This window comes from Sinohyriopsis cumingii, chromosome 13 (assembly GCF_028554795.1).
Source record: "Sinohyriopsis cumingii isolate HCF-2022 chromosome 13, ASM2855479v2, whole genome shotgun sequence".
Lineage (NCBI taxonomy): Eukaryota > Metazoa > Mollusca > Bivalvia > Unionida > Unionidae > Sinohyriopsis > Sinohyriopsis cumingii.
Window position 1 is genome coordinate 20,678,341 of NC_142973.1, and position 18,422 is coordinate 20,696,762.

The window sequence follows — 18,422 nt, forward strand, 5'->3', positions numbered from 1 at the left end:
TTAATGTAGCATAGAGGTATGCCAACATTCTCTCCACTGTGCATGTTTTAAATGCGAACTACTTCACCTTACATACGTCACTCTCTCAAAAGTACATATTATCTGGTGAGAGCCCCCATAAAGAGGATATAGGTATTATTTTTGTATGATTTAATTATGTTTATATGGCTGAAACATTTAAGTCGCAAGCATCAAAACAATCCTTTTGAATAATTCTCCTGCCTTTCCCCCCACAGATCAGTATGTATTAGTGTCAGAGTCTCTAACACGTCCAGCCTCCCACCCCCCATGATAAAAAGTGAGCTATTTTAAGAATGCACATTACATTTTGCAAACATAGCAACCAATGTTATGCTGAATGACAGGAACATGAAACTAGCCAGAATTATTTCTGAGATATCAACAATGAATTTTACAATTTGAAAAGGGAGGTAACTCATCAGGTTCATAAAGGTCAAAGGTCAAAGTGTAAAATATTTGCCTATTGTTTAATATGGAAGAAGCGAATTCACTTTCTCATCATTTATTTTTTATTTCATTGCAAATAAATGAAAAGAAACATTTTCACCATATATTTCTGCCACTTATTGCAACAGTTTTAAATTTAAGTTGACTCTATTCCTATATTCTAAGACTTCTAATTTCCCCATAATTAAGGTCACTACTCACACAAACATACCTCATGGCAAATTATGTAAGCAAGAGCAAAATGATCATAATTAGCTTATTTTCATGCTTAACATCAATATGAATGTACCATTTTATTCAGAACATCATACATAATTATATGAAAATAAAAAAAATAATTGCAAACATTTTTATATTTGCTTTAAGGTGGCACTCTACAGTTTCATATTTTGCATAGGGTTAGGATTTTAAAGAAAAAGAATTTCCCCAGCTTTCCTCACTGGTTATACTGGTTACTTAAAAAAGACCTTGTATATCTTAGGTATAATGCAAAGAACCTTTAATTCCATTTATTTTGGTGTATGATTGATGGGTGTACTATGGGTTATAGAGTATACAGCTTGGCCTTACTTCAGATGTGCACCTTTCAAAAAAGTGCTAGCTCTACTTGGTCATTTTCACTTCCTGAACTTCAGAGGTAAATTGTATAAAAAAGAGCCGATAACCTTTTTTTACATTTTATATATTTGGTAATTCATTCATTGCACTTTCAGCAGCTGGTATTGTCTAGTCTGGCAAAATTCATTTTCCCTATTTTAATAGCTGCTACGTATAGTGTCCTTTAGACTAATTCAGGCTGATTTTTTAACACAAGGAAGCAGTCATTTTAGTTAGCAGTGTGCTTAAATCATGTAAAATTTCGAAAAGTACAATATCCAAAAGAAATATCATCCACATTACATTAATGTAGCATAGAGGTATGCCAACATTCTCTCCACTGTGCATGTTTTAAATGCGAACTACTTCACCTTACATACGTCACTCTCTCAAAAGTACATATTATCTGATGTTCGCCCCCATATAAATGCCTCCATGGAACAGACCCTTAATACCTTGAAAACCCTTTTGTTATGTGTGAAAATCTCTGCAGCTACATATAATTTCAAACAACAAAAGTCTAGAACAGAGCAACCAATAATCTTAAACTATCAAAGTATGAAACAGAGATATTTAAATGAAATCTTTAGTGCAATGACGTTATGATTTGAACTAACTTCAAAACAAGGCGAAATCTGCACAATTTATGAAAGAATTGCAATATATATATATATATATATACACATATACATATATATATATATATATATATATATATATATATATATATATATATATATATATATATATATATATATATATTGCAATTCTTTCATAAATTCACAATACTGCAAGTTCCACTTAAATTCACAATACTGCAAGTTCCACTTAAATGTTTATTTTAGAATTAAATTATTTGTTGATTTTACTAAACTTTTTGGTTTTGTTTCTTTCTGTTAGTTTAAGACCACTAACAACATGTAATAAGATAAGCTGTGAATGGAATCACACATGTTTTGTTTATTTTGGCTTCAACAGCTCTGATTTAAAAATTTTCGTGTTTGTGTCAAAACCTCAGCAAAATTTAAGAGGTCATGCAAATAAGACTAGAATGACCTTCATTTCTAGTCTGCATCTCTTTCACCTGTTCAACTTACTCGCTTTCCTTTGGTTCCATTGCAAAAGCTCGCACAGTCCTGACATTTCCAAGGGCTTCATCAGCCACAGCTGTAGACCTGGCAACCTGCAAGGTCAAGATGCCAATCATGACTAACAAATTCAGTATTAAAATTATATTATAAATATTGTATAATAATGTTCTTGCACCATATATGAAGTAGTCAAAAAGAGATTTAAAAAAACCCATAAAGTAGTGTTTGTGGTAAAAGACTTGCAATTGCTGGTTATCAATCATTTTTACTTGGCTGGACCTAACCAGTCAAACTTTCTAACTGGAGAAAACTTATATTTCGCTCATGTGACGCAAAACTCTTGCAAAATTCAAACCTTATTTTTCTCATCTCTGAATCCATTTAAGAAGCATATACCAAGTCTCAGAGTCTCAGCAAGGTTCTATATATGCAGTAACAAAACTCTCAGCTTGAAAGCTTATGTCTAAATAAAGAAAAATGTAAACTACATTCTTAACAATTAAGAGCACTCAGAATTAAAACGAATTTATATAATAAGTCTGTGGCAATAGAACTCAAACATTGGAATCAATGTCTGATGTTGCTTCATATGTAAATTTTCCCCAACTACTCATGCTTCAGACTGGCACACCCTGTCAATCAAACTTGCAAATTGCTTGGTACATGTATTCTACCACTGTGGCAATTGCCAGTGAAAGATTTACTGTAACATTTTGACCAGGTAGAAGTCCAGTTGTCTCCAACTATATATTTTGCACGTAACATTTGGCAATTGATTTGTTTGGAGTTTGTTTGGAGTGGGGTGGTGTTGGGATGGGGGTGTTAGCTTGTGTGAATGTATCATGTTTGACCTTGCTCTACTTAGTTCTTAGCAATGAAAAAGGTATTATATCACTAACATGCAAGGTATAAGCATGAAATATTTAAAAACTGATTTTATAACAATCAAATTTCTAGTAAATTGTATTTCTCTAAGAATATTTTCCCAATATCATTAAAGTTAGGAAAGAAAACTCTGCTACCACCTGAATCTAGCCCTCCTGAAAAGATAAAAACAAATGTGTAATTTCTTTCTGTATACCATATAGACAAAGAAAACAAACCCATATTGGTTACCTCCCCTTCCTACCATCAGGTGGCCACCCATCAACCAGATATTTACCAGTTTTAAGCTGAGTGACAACTAAGATGCTCACATCTGCAGGGAGGTCTGGGAGGGTTATACAGTAATGTGATCAGGCATGTATTGTTAAGAAAACATTGTTTACTAATAATATTTGCTTTTTCCTTTGACTACATTCCCTGATTCCCTGACTACATACTGGTTCAAAACCGTTACCGATCTGGCATCAATAGAGCGAAAACAAGGACATTCCCAGGTGCTGATGTTGGGAGTGATCACGACCTCATGATTATGAACTTCCGAGTGAGGCTGAAGAAAATTAACAAGCCAAAGAACATCAGGCTCAAATTCAACCTTGAACAACTGAAGGACCCTAACATCTGCAAGTCATTCCAAGCCACAATTGGAGGAAAATTTGCTCCACTCCTTGTGATGGATGGTAATGTCAATGAGATGACAGACACCTTCAACACAGTCATGACAGCAACTGCCAAGGACATCATTGGCCTCCATCGCCCGAAGAAAAAACCCTGGGTTACAGAAGAGATTCTGAAGTTGTGTGATGCCCGAAGAGAACTCAAAAACACCAGACACACAACAGGGGCAATGGAGTACCGAGAAATAAACAAGAATATCAGAAAAAACTTGAGCAAAGCAAAAGAAAATTGGATTGGACAAAAGTGCACAGAAATGGAGAACAGTCTGATAAAGAATAACAGCAAAATGGCATTCCAAATTGTGAAAGACCTCACCAGACAGAAACAACCAAGAGTCAGTACCATTCAAGACAAAAATGGAAAATGCCTCACAGAAGCGAGTGACATTGCAGAAAGATGGACTGAGTATTGCAAAGAACTCTACAACCATCAGTCCACAGGAGACCCAGAGGTGCTTGAAGTTTCAAACTCCTCAAATGATGATCACTTCCCCATTCTCAAAGAAGAGGTGGAGTCAGCAATAAGAGCACTGAAGAATGGGAAGGCAGCTGGAGCAGACAACACCCCAGCTGAACTTATCAAGAATGGGGGAGAATCAGTGAAAGAGCTACTAACAAAAATCTGCAACAAGATCTGGCAGACAGGTGAATGGCCAACACAATGGACCCAGTCACTGATTATAACACTTCCCAAAAAAGGCAATCTCCAGCTGTGCCAAAATGACAGAACTATCAGTTTGATCAGCCAAGCTAGTAAGGTAATGCTGAAGATCATCTTGAACAGACTGAAATCACAAGCAGAAGAAATAATCGCTGAAGAACAGGCCGGGTTCCGGAGTGGAAGAAGCACAACAGAACAAATATTCAATCTCAGGGTTCTGTGCGAAAAGTACTCGCAACACCAACAAGACATCTATCATGTGTTCATAGATTTTAAAAAGGCCTTTGACATAGTGTGGCATGAGGCATTGTGGGCCACAATGAAGAAGTATAACATGGGTCAAAAGTTAACCAATACCATCAAGCAGCTGTACGCCATGGCTATCAGTGCAGTAATTGCCCAAGGTTCTGTGGGGGACTGAGAAGACAAAGCTGATGACAAATAGTGGCAAACAAATCTCAGCCAAGATTAAAGTCAGAGGACATGAACTGGAAACAGTGAGCCAGTTCAAATATCTTGGTTCCATAATCGCTGAAGAGGGATCAAGAGCAGAAATTTTGTCAAGAGCAGCACAAACAATGGCTGCTATGTCAAAGCTAAGACCCATCTGGAGAGACAAGAATATCTGTCTGAAAACTAAAATCTGACTATTGCGAGCTCTAGTCATCTTAGTCTTTTTGTACTCATGTGAGGCATGGACCCTGACAGCTGAATTACAACGAAGAATCCGGTCACCTGAAATGAGATGCTAGAGAACCATCCTTGGCATCTCTTACATGGACCACATCACAAATGAAGAAGTGCGTAACACCATCAGGCACAAAGTAGGCCAATATGAGGACCTCCCCACCACCGTCAAAAAGAGAAAGCTGAAATGGTATGGCCATGTCACAAGAGCCAACAGTCTATCCACAACAGTCCTGCAGGGCAGTGTCCAGGGTGGCAAAAGGAGAGGTAGAGAAAAAAGTGGACTGACAACATCACAGAATGGACCAGGAAAAGTTTTGCGGAGACACAGGCATTGGCACATGATCGAGATAAGTGGAGGGAACTGGTCAGATGTTCAGCAGCACAGTGCCTCAACGACCATACTAGGTCATAAGACTGATGATGATGATGATGACATTTCCTGATTATAATGTTATGAGAATAGGTAATATGAGGAAATGCTGAGCAACCAAGAAAACCCTTTACAGAAGGAATGGTTTTAAGGCCTTCATCAAGGATAACCTGCCTTCCTAGAATATAAGCACAACCAACAGCCACATAACTCATGAGGACAATACATATATAAGAAGAAAATAATGAATTATTCTTACCCGTTAAATACTAGGTGAATCCAATAAAAGTGATAAACATCAACTGGGCCTTTTTGTCATTATGGCCACCGACCCAATTCATTTTTTGTCTCTGTTTCATGGAAATAAAAAGTAAGGGAGGTTAACAACAGCTTTCATGTCCAAGATCAAAACATTATATTCAAGCACAAGGCTTATAAACACTGTTCTAATCTCATGAGATGAAATCTTTATGATGCATATGCATCTTTTGAGACTTCAGAGTAATCCAACCATATTACCCATATCACCCACAATTCTTGAGAAGCATCATATCCACTTTCCTGAAAGGTTGTCAGGTCCCATGACTTTTCTCTGTGTGCTTAAGTAATGCCTGGGTGCATAGACAGGGTATTGCATCACTGTCTCTTCACTGCCACTCAATGTATCCATCAATGACAGAGACTATATGACCAATCATTGACTGCCCACTGATGGCAATCTATTCTTTGCTTCAAAGCCTGGTTACATCATTAGGAGCAAGGAACCATCTGATTTGAACTGGAGACAGATCAGGCCTATCAAAAGGCCAAGAACTTTTTCACCCTGCATGCTAAACCTAGAGCTATCAGTAAGTCTGAAACTAGGTCCTGTATGACAGCAGCTTCAGCAAGGTTCACTTAAAGGTTTAAACTGACCTAAGATGAGCCACAACAAAACCAACAAAACACTCCATTCAAGGAACATGGTCGGAGATTTAATAAAGTCTAAACTGGCTGGCAGATCTGATTGATTTTCATTATGACCAACATTTCTTCTGCCATAATATCTGAAAACATCAGATATCAAGGTATGGTAACCTTTAACAGTAACTGTGGCTAGCTTTTCTTCTAAATAAGTGAATGGAAAAAGTTAGCCAGCTGCAGGATTAAGGCAATGAAAAGGACAATGCTGTTGACATTAAACCCAAAAATACTCCCCAGTCACTCATAAGCCTTCAAATTGGATGTCCTCCTCACTCATGATATTCTATCCATGACTGAAATTCAACATTTCTTTCTCTGGAAAGATCTGCTGAGAAGACCCAAGTATGAAAATGAAGCTGTCAGGTCATGGATGAACATCTGGCCGCCAAAGGTGGAACATAGTCATGCATGCCCATCTTCAACATACCCAAGCCTATGCATGTGTAGGGTTAGGGACTTATGTCCAGTGGGCTGCCAAATTGGGTCAAAAATGGTCCCAATGTAATCCAACTCTCTTGTCAACAAATTTATGACAAAGCTTGCAGTCATATGCATATCACACATGATTCTATTATAGCTTGAGTGGAATTGCTTGATGTGGCTTTGACTGGATCTGTAGTGATTGCTGCCACATGTGCTGTTTTAGGTGTCACTAGTTTTTCAGCAATATACCAAGGAGGTGCTCACATGCTTGGGTGGTTAGGAGGGTTTTTAATTAATATGATGCTCTTCTCACAGTGCCAGAGCAAAACGTTGGCTAGTTGAGAGAATGAAGCACTCAAAGGGACTATGTTACTGACTCAACATTAGTCCCTGAAAACGCATCCCCTTCTCTCATAAGTATTCAGAGTAGAGGGTCTTCTTGCTCTCAAGATTCTCTCCACAATCAATGGCCTACATTCTTTCTTTTGCAAGGCTGTAATGACACGAACCATGAAAGAGAAGATGGTCTGAGCAAAGGTGGAAAACCTATGACCAAGGATTTGTCATATCAGAGAGGGGCTATTGGAATTATCTTGCAATTCTGAAAGAGATCGTCCTGATACATCGCCCTTGATGCAAAGGAAGTTGACCTGAACAATGTGACAATCCATAATTTGTTAAAGACCTAGGATTTGATATTCAGTCTGATAGAAGGACTTGAAATTGGTATACTGTCATGGTAAGCAAACCAATGTGACTTTCATGATGTCAGGTGAATAGAGAGATGAAAGCTGGCATCTGTGAGACCGAGACTGATGACATACTCATCCTTTAAGAAGGCAAGATGTATAGATCTCTGTGTTTCTATTTTGAGCTTCAGCAGAAGAATAAATTCATTGAGGAAACTGAAGTCTATGATCAGCCTCAGCTTTTGATTGGCCATTTTGGTATGGAACAGCTGTGAATAGAAACAAGTGGTTTTCGTACAATCTCCATTTGTCAATGAGCAACTGCATTATCATCCTGAAGAATTTGGTCCTTCTCCCAATCTGACGGCACATCCATTATGAGGGGAGAGGAAGAAAGAGGAGTGGGTGGGATAAACAAAATATGGAACCCCTCCAAAATGACATGGAACACTTATTCCTTTAGTTGCAATAGGTTGATCCAATGTGATCAGAACTGCAGGAGTTTCTTACCTCCCCTATATGGGTGCCTCCTGGTCTGGTTCATCTGTCGTCTGCTGGCATAAAGTTGAGATCTGAACAGCACTTGGTATACAAAATATCCTTTTTCTTGGTTTGCCCAACTTCCACCCACTGTGGCAAGGATGGTTGATTTCTAAATGGACGATACTGGTGGAGCAGCAAGTTAGACGGGTAGTTCTTGATATGCCTGCCTTCGAACTTTGTCATCAATGATAAATTGGTGTACCATGTGATCTAAAATTTGCCAAGTCAGAGTATCTGTGTGTGATTAGGATTTTTAATGTCATATCACTGTGATATATGTAGTGGGGCAGTTTATAGTGATGTCTAGCACTGGGGCATCATGCCACAGACATGTAGCATGATGTCCCACCCAGTCAAATTATCCTGACACCAATCCTAGCAAGGCAGCTGTTAGTAACATTTTTGTAAGTCTTTGGTATGACTTGGCCGAGGTTCGAACCCACGACTTCCCGCCTCCAAGACAGACTCTCTAACCACTAGACCAAGTCAGAGAAAGTGTAAAAATTTCACAAAATTTTAAAAATAATATTTACTACCTATTTAGGAATAAATATCAATCCAACTAAATCCAAAATCCTATATGGACTGTGTGAATTTAACACAAATTTGGCTTTGAATTCAAGGTAGATATCTCAAACAATGTGGTTTTATGGAAGCAAAGCTTTGAAAAAGTGACACCTGGTGAGTGTGGTAATGACCATGAGTTATTGCCCTTTGTCTATATGAGATATACAGAAAAGATGAGTTTTCATCTTTTTAGTAGGGCTAGATTAATGTGATTGGGGAACGTATTTGAAAAAGAAAGATATTATTCATCTTCCAGCAAGGGTTGGATTCAGAGGTAACAGAATAATTTCCTAATATTAATCTGACCAAGTAATGTATTGGATGGAAAAAAGCAGAATATATAAAAATTATACATACCTGGTCCTGAGCTTTCTTGGACAGTTTCCTCAGTCCAGAGCCCAGCATACTGCCTATTCCAATAATGACTGGAATCACCAGGCATATGATGCCGGTAAGCTTGGGTGATATCATATATAAGGTCACCACGCAGCCTATACTCTAGAAAATACATATAATAGAAAAGACTGGAAGAGTACATGTATGAAACATACATATGTAAGTAAGAGTTTAATGAAGAGGTATAAACTACAAATGTACTCATGGAACTGACTCTCAAACAAATTTCCTGTGTCAGTTTGAGAGTTCTAACCTGTAATCGAAATCGGCATTTTGAATTTTTCTTGCTCGCGTAACATTTGTCAATGGTAGCATCATTGGGTTTCTTTCTGAATCCCAATAGGGTTACTGAAACCTAAGACAAAGCTACTCTTACACAAAACGTCTTTGAAGGGACTGACTTCAGGCTGAAAAGAATTTTACAGCTGTGTTTTTACAAAGTCAATTCATAAGAAAAGACCATGATATTCATCTATTATACAACATACTAAATAACAGACCAATTCACATGTCAGAGCTATCTAATCTGAAGAAAAAAAATCTTACATATTTGATTAAACTCGGCTATCTTAAGTAATACTCATGTGAACTCTCATCTCCTCTCGCAAAGAAATAAGTACTCTTGTTGTCGATTGTGGGATTTATGACAGTTGGTATGAAGTACAATAAAAAAACCTAAAACAATACAAAACACATACTTAGAATACAAGACGAACATAATACATAATATAACAAATACAATACACATTATATAACCCACCCACCGGCATTTATAATTTTATCACAAAAATAGAAACAATCCCTTACCAGACTCGAAGAGTATTACTTTCCCGAAATATATTAACGTATTCAATCCCTTTGTCTTTCACATGCGTGAAAGACAAATCTCCGCACTGCTCGAGGTATTGTATGACTCTCTCGCCTCGAGTAGTAATTCCCAAGCCTTTTATTAGTATCGCGGAGAGGTGGTTTTCATACATGTGACGCACGGGAATCATGCGCCGCAATCAATCGCTCACTCGTTCGCTCACTCACAACAACCATGCACATTAGCACACGACGCAAGTCCAGGGTCACACTCAACTTAAAGTTTTTTCAAGATAAAGCAAATAATATAAAAAATAGGTTTGGTTTTGGTGTTTTAATGCATATCAACACAAGTAGGTTATTTAGTGCTGGAGGAATTGCAGTAAAGAGACTTGCCTAAGGACAGTCCACAGTAGCTGACCTAGGCTGGTCTGATGGTAGGATTCAAACATACACTATTTCAGCCTCAAGTCTGGCATGCTAACTACTGAGCTACCATGGCTCCCACAAAAACTACCATTCTGTAAACTGATTTCTGAGATTTGTTACTCAAAATTTTGTCAACAGATAGCAAAAAATACTAAAAGTGGTGTTGAAAGGTTACTGTTCTTTATAAAAGTCTTCATCCACATTCAGACTGAGTTCTGACAATATTAATATATCAGTGAGTAATACCATAAAACAGAACCATATTTGGATACCTGTGTGACTGCCCTAAGTCCCTGGGATATACAGAGTTTGAAGGAACTCTTGAAATCCTGAACATCTGAGGTCAGCCTAAAAGAAAAAACATGATAGACTGTGAATTATTATTGCCCTTTTCAAATACAGTAGAATAAATACATAAGTAACATAAAAAATGCAAGAATTAAATTCAGATGAAATACTATTTTATAATGTTTGCCATCAACATTTTCACTAGTTCTTGTTTTCCTAAGATGAGTATTGGTTAATACATACAATATACAACATAGGCAAACGTCCAGGATGTATTATGCACTTTACAGTCAAAATTTGTATAATGAAAATATGTTAAAGTGACCTAGGATATAAGATTCTTTATAATTATGATATTGATTATTATTATTATTATTATTTTATGCTTGCAAATAAGACCAACATTATTGACAACAAGTCTAAATACTGCTATGTTGGAACTAACATTTCCCAGCTAGTAAACAAATTTTCTCCATGAGACTGTTCCGGCAGCCTAGTGGTTAGAGCATCCACCTCAGAAGTGGGAGGTCATGGGTTCGAACCCTGGCCAAGTCATATTAAAAATGGTACTAACAGCTGCCTTGCTAGGCACTCAACAATAAGAGGTTAGTGTTAGGACTGGTCAGCCTGGTGTCAGGATAATGTGACTAGGTGGGACATCATGCTACATGTCTGCAGCATGATGTCCCAGTGCTAGACATCACTATAAACTGCCACACTGCAGACATTATAGTGATATGACTGAAACATTGTTAAAGCTATGTTAAAAATCCTAATCACACACTCCATGAATAATACTGATATGATCAGTTACTGTGATGTAACAACTTCTTTTTTGTGATTTTTGTGATTAGTTCAAACTATGAATTATAAGAATGAATGAAAATTATTTATCTGTGGAAACAACAGAATACACTTTCCATTCCATGAATGTAAGTATGGAAAAAACTTCATTTTTCAGACAACTAAAGCCAACTGATCAACAAGTGTTCAGTGCAAAATGGTGTCTGACCATCTTTCAGTATAACCCCCAATATCATTCATAAACTTCCACACAAAACTTTAACAATGTTTGACAGTCATGCTGCTGTTGGCAAGACAGGCAAGTCAGGTTTTTCTTGCATATAAAGCATATAAACTTTAAACCTGCAATAATATTATTAGTTCAATACAGCAAATGATCCTGAAAATATGTGACTTTGATGAATATTAACACAAACTGTAATACTGTTTACAACTAAGCACCAAGATTTCTGCTTCGACAGGCAAGTCAAGCAAGAACAGAACTCCTTGCATATTGGCAAAGAAACTTTATATTTATTGTAATTTTTATCCTAAAATTTCAGTTCAGTGCAGCCAATGATGTAAAAGGCATAGACTATAAAACCTTTAACACAAAACGTGCACATTGTCCATCATGTCACAATCAGCTTTCTGCTTAAGCAGGTGGAACATGCAAGGCAGTAACTACATATAACATCATGCTATTGCAACATTATAAAAGGTTTTACTTGAAAAGAGCAAATGATGTACAAGACATGTAACTTTCAAAAACTTTAATACAAAACTATAGCACAGTTGACAACAAAAAAGACATCAATGGCACCAAAAGAAAGTGGTTACCATATCTCACCATGCTTACACATGGGAGAAAAATAGAAGTTCACTGTATTTGGAACATTAGACACAAATGGTCAGGAGCACAAACAATAATCTCAAAGATTAGAGAAAGCCAACAAATTTCATCTATGCCAATTCCTGGCAAGCTGGAAACAAGGCCCACCATGTATTATATATGACCCTAAAACCAAAACAATGGTCTGTAACTAATTTGGGGACCTTTAGCACCAACATTGAGTATCTAACATAATGGTGCATTTCATAAAAAAATTTAAACATAGTAAAAATTTCATTTTAGAAAATAAGATGTTGATCTTATACATTCATCTTAAGTAGCACCATGACAGAATGAATTCATTTTTTTGTGATAACAAGCTATAGTATATACAAAATGTGATGTGTTTTTGATACGTGACATCAATAAATTCACGTGATACAACACATGTACCTTTACCTTTACACAGATAAAATAACAAATAAATTTTAATTACCTATCTATCAACTCCCATTTTGTGTATGTCAAAAACTCAATATCCTGCCGCAAAATGAAATGTAATATCAATGAAGTCATGTGATACAACACATGTACCTTTACACAGATAAAATAACACATAAATTTTAATTGCCTATCTGTCAACTCCCATTTTGTGTCTGTCAAAAAATTCAAAATCCTGCCGCAAAATGAAATGTAATATCAATGAAGTCATGTGATACAACACGTGTACCTTTACACAGATAAAATAACACATAAATTTTAATTACCTATCTATCAACTCCTGTTTTGTGTATGTCAAAAACTCAGTATCCCGCCGCAAAATGAAATGTAATATCAATGAAGTCATGTGATACAACACATGTACCTTTACACAGATAAAATAACACATAAATTTTAATTGCCTATCTGTCAACTCGAATTTTGTGTCTGTCAAAAAATTCAAAATCCTGCCACAAAATGAAATGTAATATCAATGAAGTCATGTGATACAACACGTGTACCTTTACACAAATAAAACAGCACATAAATTTTAATTACCTATCTATCAACTCCCCCGTTTTGTGTATGTCAAAAAATTCAATATCCTGCCGCAAAATGAAATGTAATATCAATGAAATCATGTGATACAACTCATGTACCTTTACACAGATCAAATAGCATATAAATTTTAATTACCTATCTATCAACTCCCCTGTTTTGTGTCTGTCAAAAAATTCAATATCCTGCTGCAAAAGGGATTCAAACAGTTTGGTCCTCATTTTGGCTGCCAGGTTCTCTCCAACACTGGACAGGATTGAGATGTATATGAAAGTGAAACCACCCTGAAAATATAAACAGTAAAAAGGATATAAAGCAGGAATCTGTACAGTGGTCGTCTAATGTATAGTGAAACTTTCTTACAATGACTCTTCTGTAATCTGAGCTCTTTTTAAGAATGGCATAATGCCGGAGATACTGGCTGTACCAGGGGTGCCAATTAGTGTGCACAAACATGAACTACAAGTTCTATTATAATACTGCAATGTAGAAACATGCAGTCAGAGAACATAGAAACTAAGTCTGTTAAAGTGAATAAATTAATATAATTATGGTCAAAATTAAACAATAATGTCTACCACCTTTTGAATAAGTTTCCATATATATGAAAACAACAAAAAATTTAATGGATGGGGTGGAATTTAGCACAAATTTCCAAAGGATTTCAGGAAACAATGTGAATGATGATGTTAGTTCACAACAAAAGCTTAAAACTAGTCCCACCTGTTGACAGCAAGGGACAGTAATTAACAAGAGTTATTGCCCTCTATGTAACTGAGACAGAAAAGACAAATTTTCTTCTTTTGGGAGAGCTGGGTTTAGGAGGTAGTGGGGATTATATTCCAAATGTTAATGTGATCGGGGAACATATACAAAGGAGAAACACTAGGAATAGCCCAAAATTATGCCCATTTTATTCCTTTTATTTAAGGCAAATTTCATACCAATCTCATGCAGCAAATGGATAATTTTTAGTATTTCAAATAGCATTGAGAGATTTGTTCAAATATCCAAATTTACCTGCTAAATTAGAATGAAGTGTTACTAGACATGCTCATTATTCTGAATAACAGTAATCACATAAAACCCTTACTCTTTAAACAATCTACGATGCATTGTAAATAAGAAGTATTTATGGTAAGAAGTATCTAAACAATTTTTAATCAATTTCCACCTGTTTAGATTTTCAATCTACATGAATTTGCAAAAACATCATAAATCTTCTTCAAAATTCAGGACAGGTCACAAAAAACATTTTAGTTCTTCAGCAAAATTTGAACTTGTCTTGAACTGTTGGACGTGGGATTTTCCAGCTGAAAATGAATGAAGTGGGTCAACACATAACAGCAGTGTTGGATGGGCATGGGATATTGTGTCCCCCAGCCTACAAATTTGGAAGAAACACAACATTTTAAAGTAAAAAGGGAAAATTGTAGCATATAATGTACTAGCAATGCTAAATCAAAAGAGACAATCTTATGTGCTTCAACAGTCTGGCCTCCTTAACTTGCTGTCTGCCTGTACTATCATATTTTCTTTCATAGACACTTAAATTAATTTAATAAATGCTATATCATGGGGTCAACATAACATTTTAATAACTAGCTCATCTGAAATGAGCTCCACCATGTTATTTTGTGTTCCAAATTTTGCTCACATTTAACTAACGTTCACTCATTATCTACCTACCCCGAGTGGCCAAGTGGTCTAAAGCGCTCACCATTACGGATCACTGCCATCTCACCTCTGTTGCATGGGTTCGAGTCTCAGGTTCAGCCTATGTGGGTATGTGTGAAAGCCTGCCAGTAGCTTCTCATTGGTCAGTGGTTCTTTCCAGGGTTTTCCCGGGTTCTTCCTCCACCATTAATACTGGCTGCCATGTATAGCCTATCATGTGCTGAAAAATGGCGTTAAACTCCACAACAACAACAACATTATCTACCTGCAATTATTATATTAAATACTATGGTTTCCTTAATTACCTTCCTTTTCAAATTAATAAATCATTCATTAAATGACAAATTGAATATCTTCATAAATGTGTAGTCTCTTTGGCCATTAAGTGAAAACACATTACACTGGTGGCCATCAAATACTTTCAATTACATTGCAACTCAGCTGACCATCACACACCTTGAATATTTTTGTTGCCAGATGCATTATTTTAAAATTGATATTCATTGCCATTACAGGTTTTTTATCACCCTCTAGCCAATGATAATGCCAACATAGATTAGAGGGGAAGGGGAGGTCACAAGGTCAAGATTTGCAGGGACACAAAACAAAACTTTGCAGAAAACTGATTATCCACACTCAAGGTACAACACTGTAACAGGATACAATTACCTGAAGGATGTATGCTCCAATAAGCTTCATCGCAGGTAGTCTGATCTCCTCGACAAGATTTCCCACTTTCTCCCTAGTGAACTCAGTCACAATGTTGACAATGTCCCCTAACATGAGAGGTATCCGGATGTTAACCAGTGCAGCTGCAAGGGCACACTAAAAACAATAATCAAATATTATGCATGTCAATCAAATCCAGGAGATGGTATCTAAACATCAAATTATTCCATTTTCCTTTTTAGTTCAGACCTGTACATATCTAGTCCAATAAATCAACCCCCCAAATCTGTGTTAATAGTGATGGACACTATGTGGGTCTGATGTGACCTGTTCATTAAAATGTGCAATTTTTGCTGCATACAAATGTCTCAGGAATACACCTGTGTACAGTTTAGACAATCACCGATATTTGGTAATAGCCATATCTAGCACAAAATTCAAAATGGCCACAGGATAGAGGGTTGTGCAATTCCATGTGGATTTACAAGTCACTAAACAAAGGATCCAGAAATAGTATGTACATATGACTGAAAAAAAAACTTCAGCTCACAGTAGCTCAACAGCCATGAGAAATTCCAGTAAGTGTATAAAATATACACTGACATGTGCAGACAAGATTGTCTGCAGATTTTTGCAGGTTCTAATGAATAGGTGATATCAAAAACTAAACTGCAAGTCAATATATCATTACAGGTGTGTGGATGATTAATCAGCCTGGTACAAATCTGCAGTGAAATATTTCTGTAATTTCGAAACCATTAAATTTGCCCCTGTTGACAAGTGTCTTTTTATACTAAGGTAACACATATGAATGAAATGATAAAACTGGGTTCATAAATGTTGTTCTCTTACAGCAGGTGTGCTTTATATGGATGTCCATTAGGAAGGGTTCAACTTTACATTTTAGACATATAAGGTGATGTTAATGTCACAGTAGTAAAGGATTTGCTTTGCACCTCTGTTGTCCCATGTTTGATCCCTAGTTCTGGCATATGCATGTATAAGTGACAACTCATCTGGTATCAGTGGTTTCCAGCAGGTTCTGTAATAACACAGTATGCCATCGTCTAAGTTGTCAAGAGTTTATTATGCCAGCTGTAAGAATTTTTCATATACCAGTAATCGATTTACAATAACTAATGCTGTATTCTTTTAAATTTACACTTTATTTTCAAAAAGGCACCTGTAATATCAGGTACTAAATCATCTTATGTATCTCTTGATCTTCAATGTATATATAAATATCAAGTAATATAGACATAATTAGTTCAAGGAAAAGAAAAAGTTTGTTATGCTTTTTAGTAAAGAAAAAATTACGGTTGATGCAGGCAGGGATTTTTTTTAAAGCATACTTACTGTGGAGCATACAGGACAAAGACATCCAAAATCTGGCCCACCAAAAGTAAACTGTACAAGTTGTTACCATTTTGTAGAATCAACAAGAGATCAATGACATGTAAAATTTTGTTCCATAAATAATTTTTCATTAGTCAGCACAACATACATGTAAACCTTAACTAAAGATGGCCTTCATATGCATAGTACAACACTCTGAAATGTCTAATGTATACAAAGATACCAATTATCATCACCCTGAACTTCAAAACATTCCTTCCTGGGGCCCCAAGTGGCCGAGTGGTCTAAAGCACTCTCCGTTACAGATCACTGCCATCTCAAAACCGTCTGCAAGGGTTCGAGTCTTGGATTTGGCAAATGTGGGTATGTGAGAAAGCTTGCCAGTAGCTTTTTGTGGGTTGTTGGTTCTTTCCTGGGTCTTCCTAGGTTCTTCCTCCACCATTAATACTGGCCACCGTATATAGCCTACCATTTGCTGAAAAATGGCGTTAAACCCCACAACATTCCTTCCTGATACAGCCAATACTGAAGTTTCAAACTATGCATTATCCTTTAAACTAAGACTAATTATAAATGCCCAATTAATTAATCTAAGACTATCACACATGGGTGCTATATGAATACCTTATTTTTAAAAATCATGTAATTCTATCACTCCAATCAATCACCACAGCATCCAACAGTTAAGCACTTACTTAACAAGGAAATTTTTAAACAAAACATAAGAATTTATTAGCACTGTATATACTCACTTATGAGTCCAAATGCAAGTTGCACAGACCCAGATCTGGGTCTGTGCAGTTCGTTAGGAGTAATCAGTAGATCAACCAAGACCCTGATCTGTAGACACATTATGCAGATCATGATTTTTGTTGTTTTCAGTTTGATTTAACATATAAATGAATACAGATGGTAAGTTTTTCATCAAACTGAAACTTACCACAATGGCAATAATCAGAGACCATGCATCCTCTTTCAACAACTGAAAACATCCTGTCCAGTCAAAGTCTGCATCAGCTTTACTGTCAGCATCCAGCCCAGACAACCTGTTGTTGCTATGTTTGGCTTTACAGTGGGATACTTTGAAGAAAAGTCCATGTGAATATGCCAGGTACAAGGTGATGCCACCAATACTCCCTGTCCACCTAACATGATGCCACAGATTGTTGTGCCGACTTGGTTTCTGTAGGGTTTGATTTAAGCCTTTTGCAAGCAAAGTTCTGAGCCTGATAACCTGTGCCCATGGAGAGCTGGCAGTGCTGAATGGTACAGGTTTATTTGAGGTAGCTGCATCCTTGCTGAAGAAGCCATGTCTGTAAGTCAATTGAGAAAAATATACTTATGATCCCAAAAAGGTCCATAAATTTTATCATATGCTTGTATGTATCTCTCTCTCAATCTATTTATCTATATGTATGTGTATATATGTAACAACAAACACCCAGATAAATATTAGTGTTCATTCCTAAAATAGTAAAGATGTCCCAATGGCCCCTACCAGGTCAAAATGTTGTTTGGCTTTAACA

The 18,422-nt window shown here is 36.5% G+C and overlaps 1 protein-coding gene across 2 annotated transcripts in view; it reads right to left on the bottom strand.

Annotated features, from left to right (window-relative positions):
- Positions 1 to 18,422, bottom strand: part of LOC149785026 (mitochondrial potassium channel ATP-binding subunit-like) — a 74,619-nt gene that overhangs the window by 49,362 nt on the left and 6,835 nt on the right. Inside the window, exons 2-7 of one of the 2 annotated variants that reach the window (XM_089978728.1) lie at positions 17,837 to 18,209; positions 15,541 to 15,696; positions 13,333 to 13,478; positions 10,526 to 10,601; positions 8,979 to 9,119; positions 2,163 to 2,248 (exon numbers count right to left, since the gene is read on the bottom strand). In XM_089978728.1, coding sequence (XP_089834854.1) covers positions 2,163 to 2,248; positions 8,979 to 9,119; positions 10,526 to 10,601; positions 13,333 to 13,478; positions 15,541 to 15,696; positions 17,837 to 18,209 — 978 coding nt within the window. The remainder of the gene's footprint in view (positions 1 to 2,162; positions 2,249 to 8,978; positions 9,120 to 10,525; positions 10,602 to 13,332; positions 13,479 to 15,540; positions 15,697 to 17,836; positions 18,210 to 18,422) is intronic. The other variant, XM_089978729.1, reaches the window with a different exon arrangement.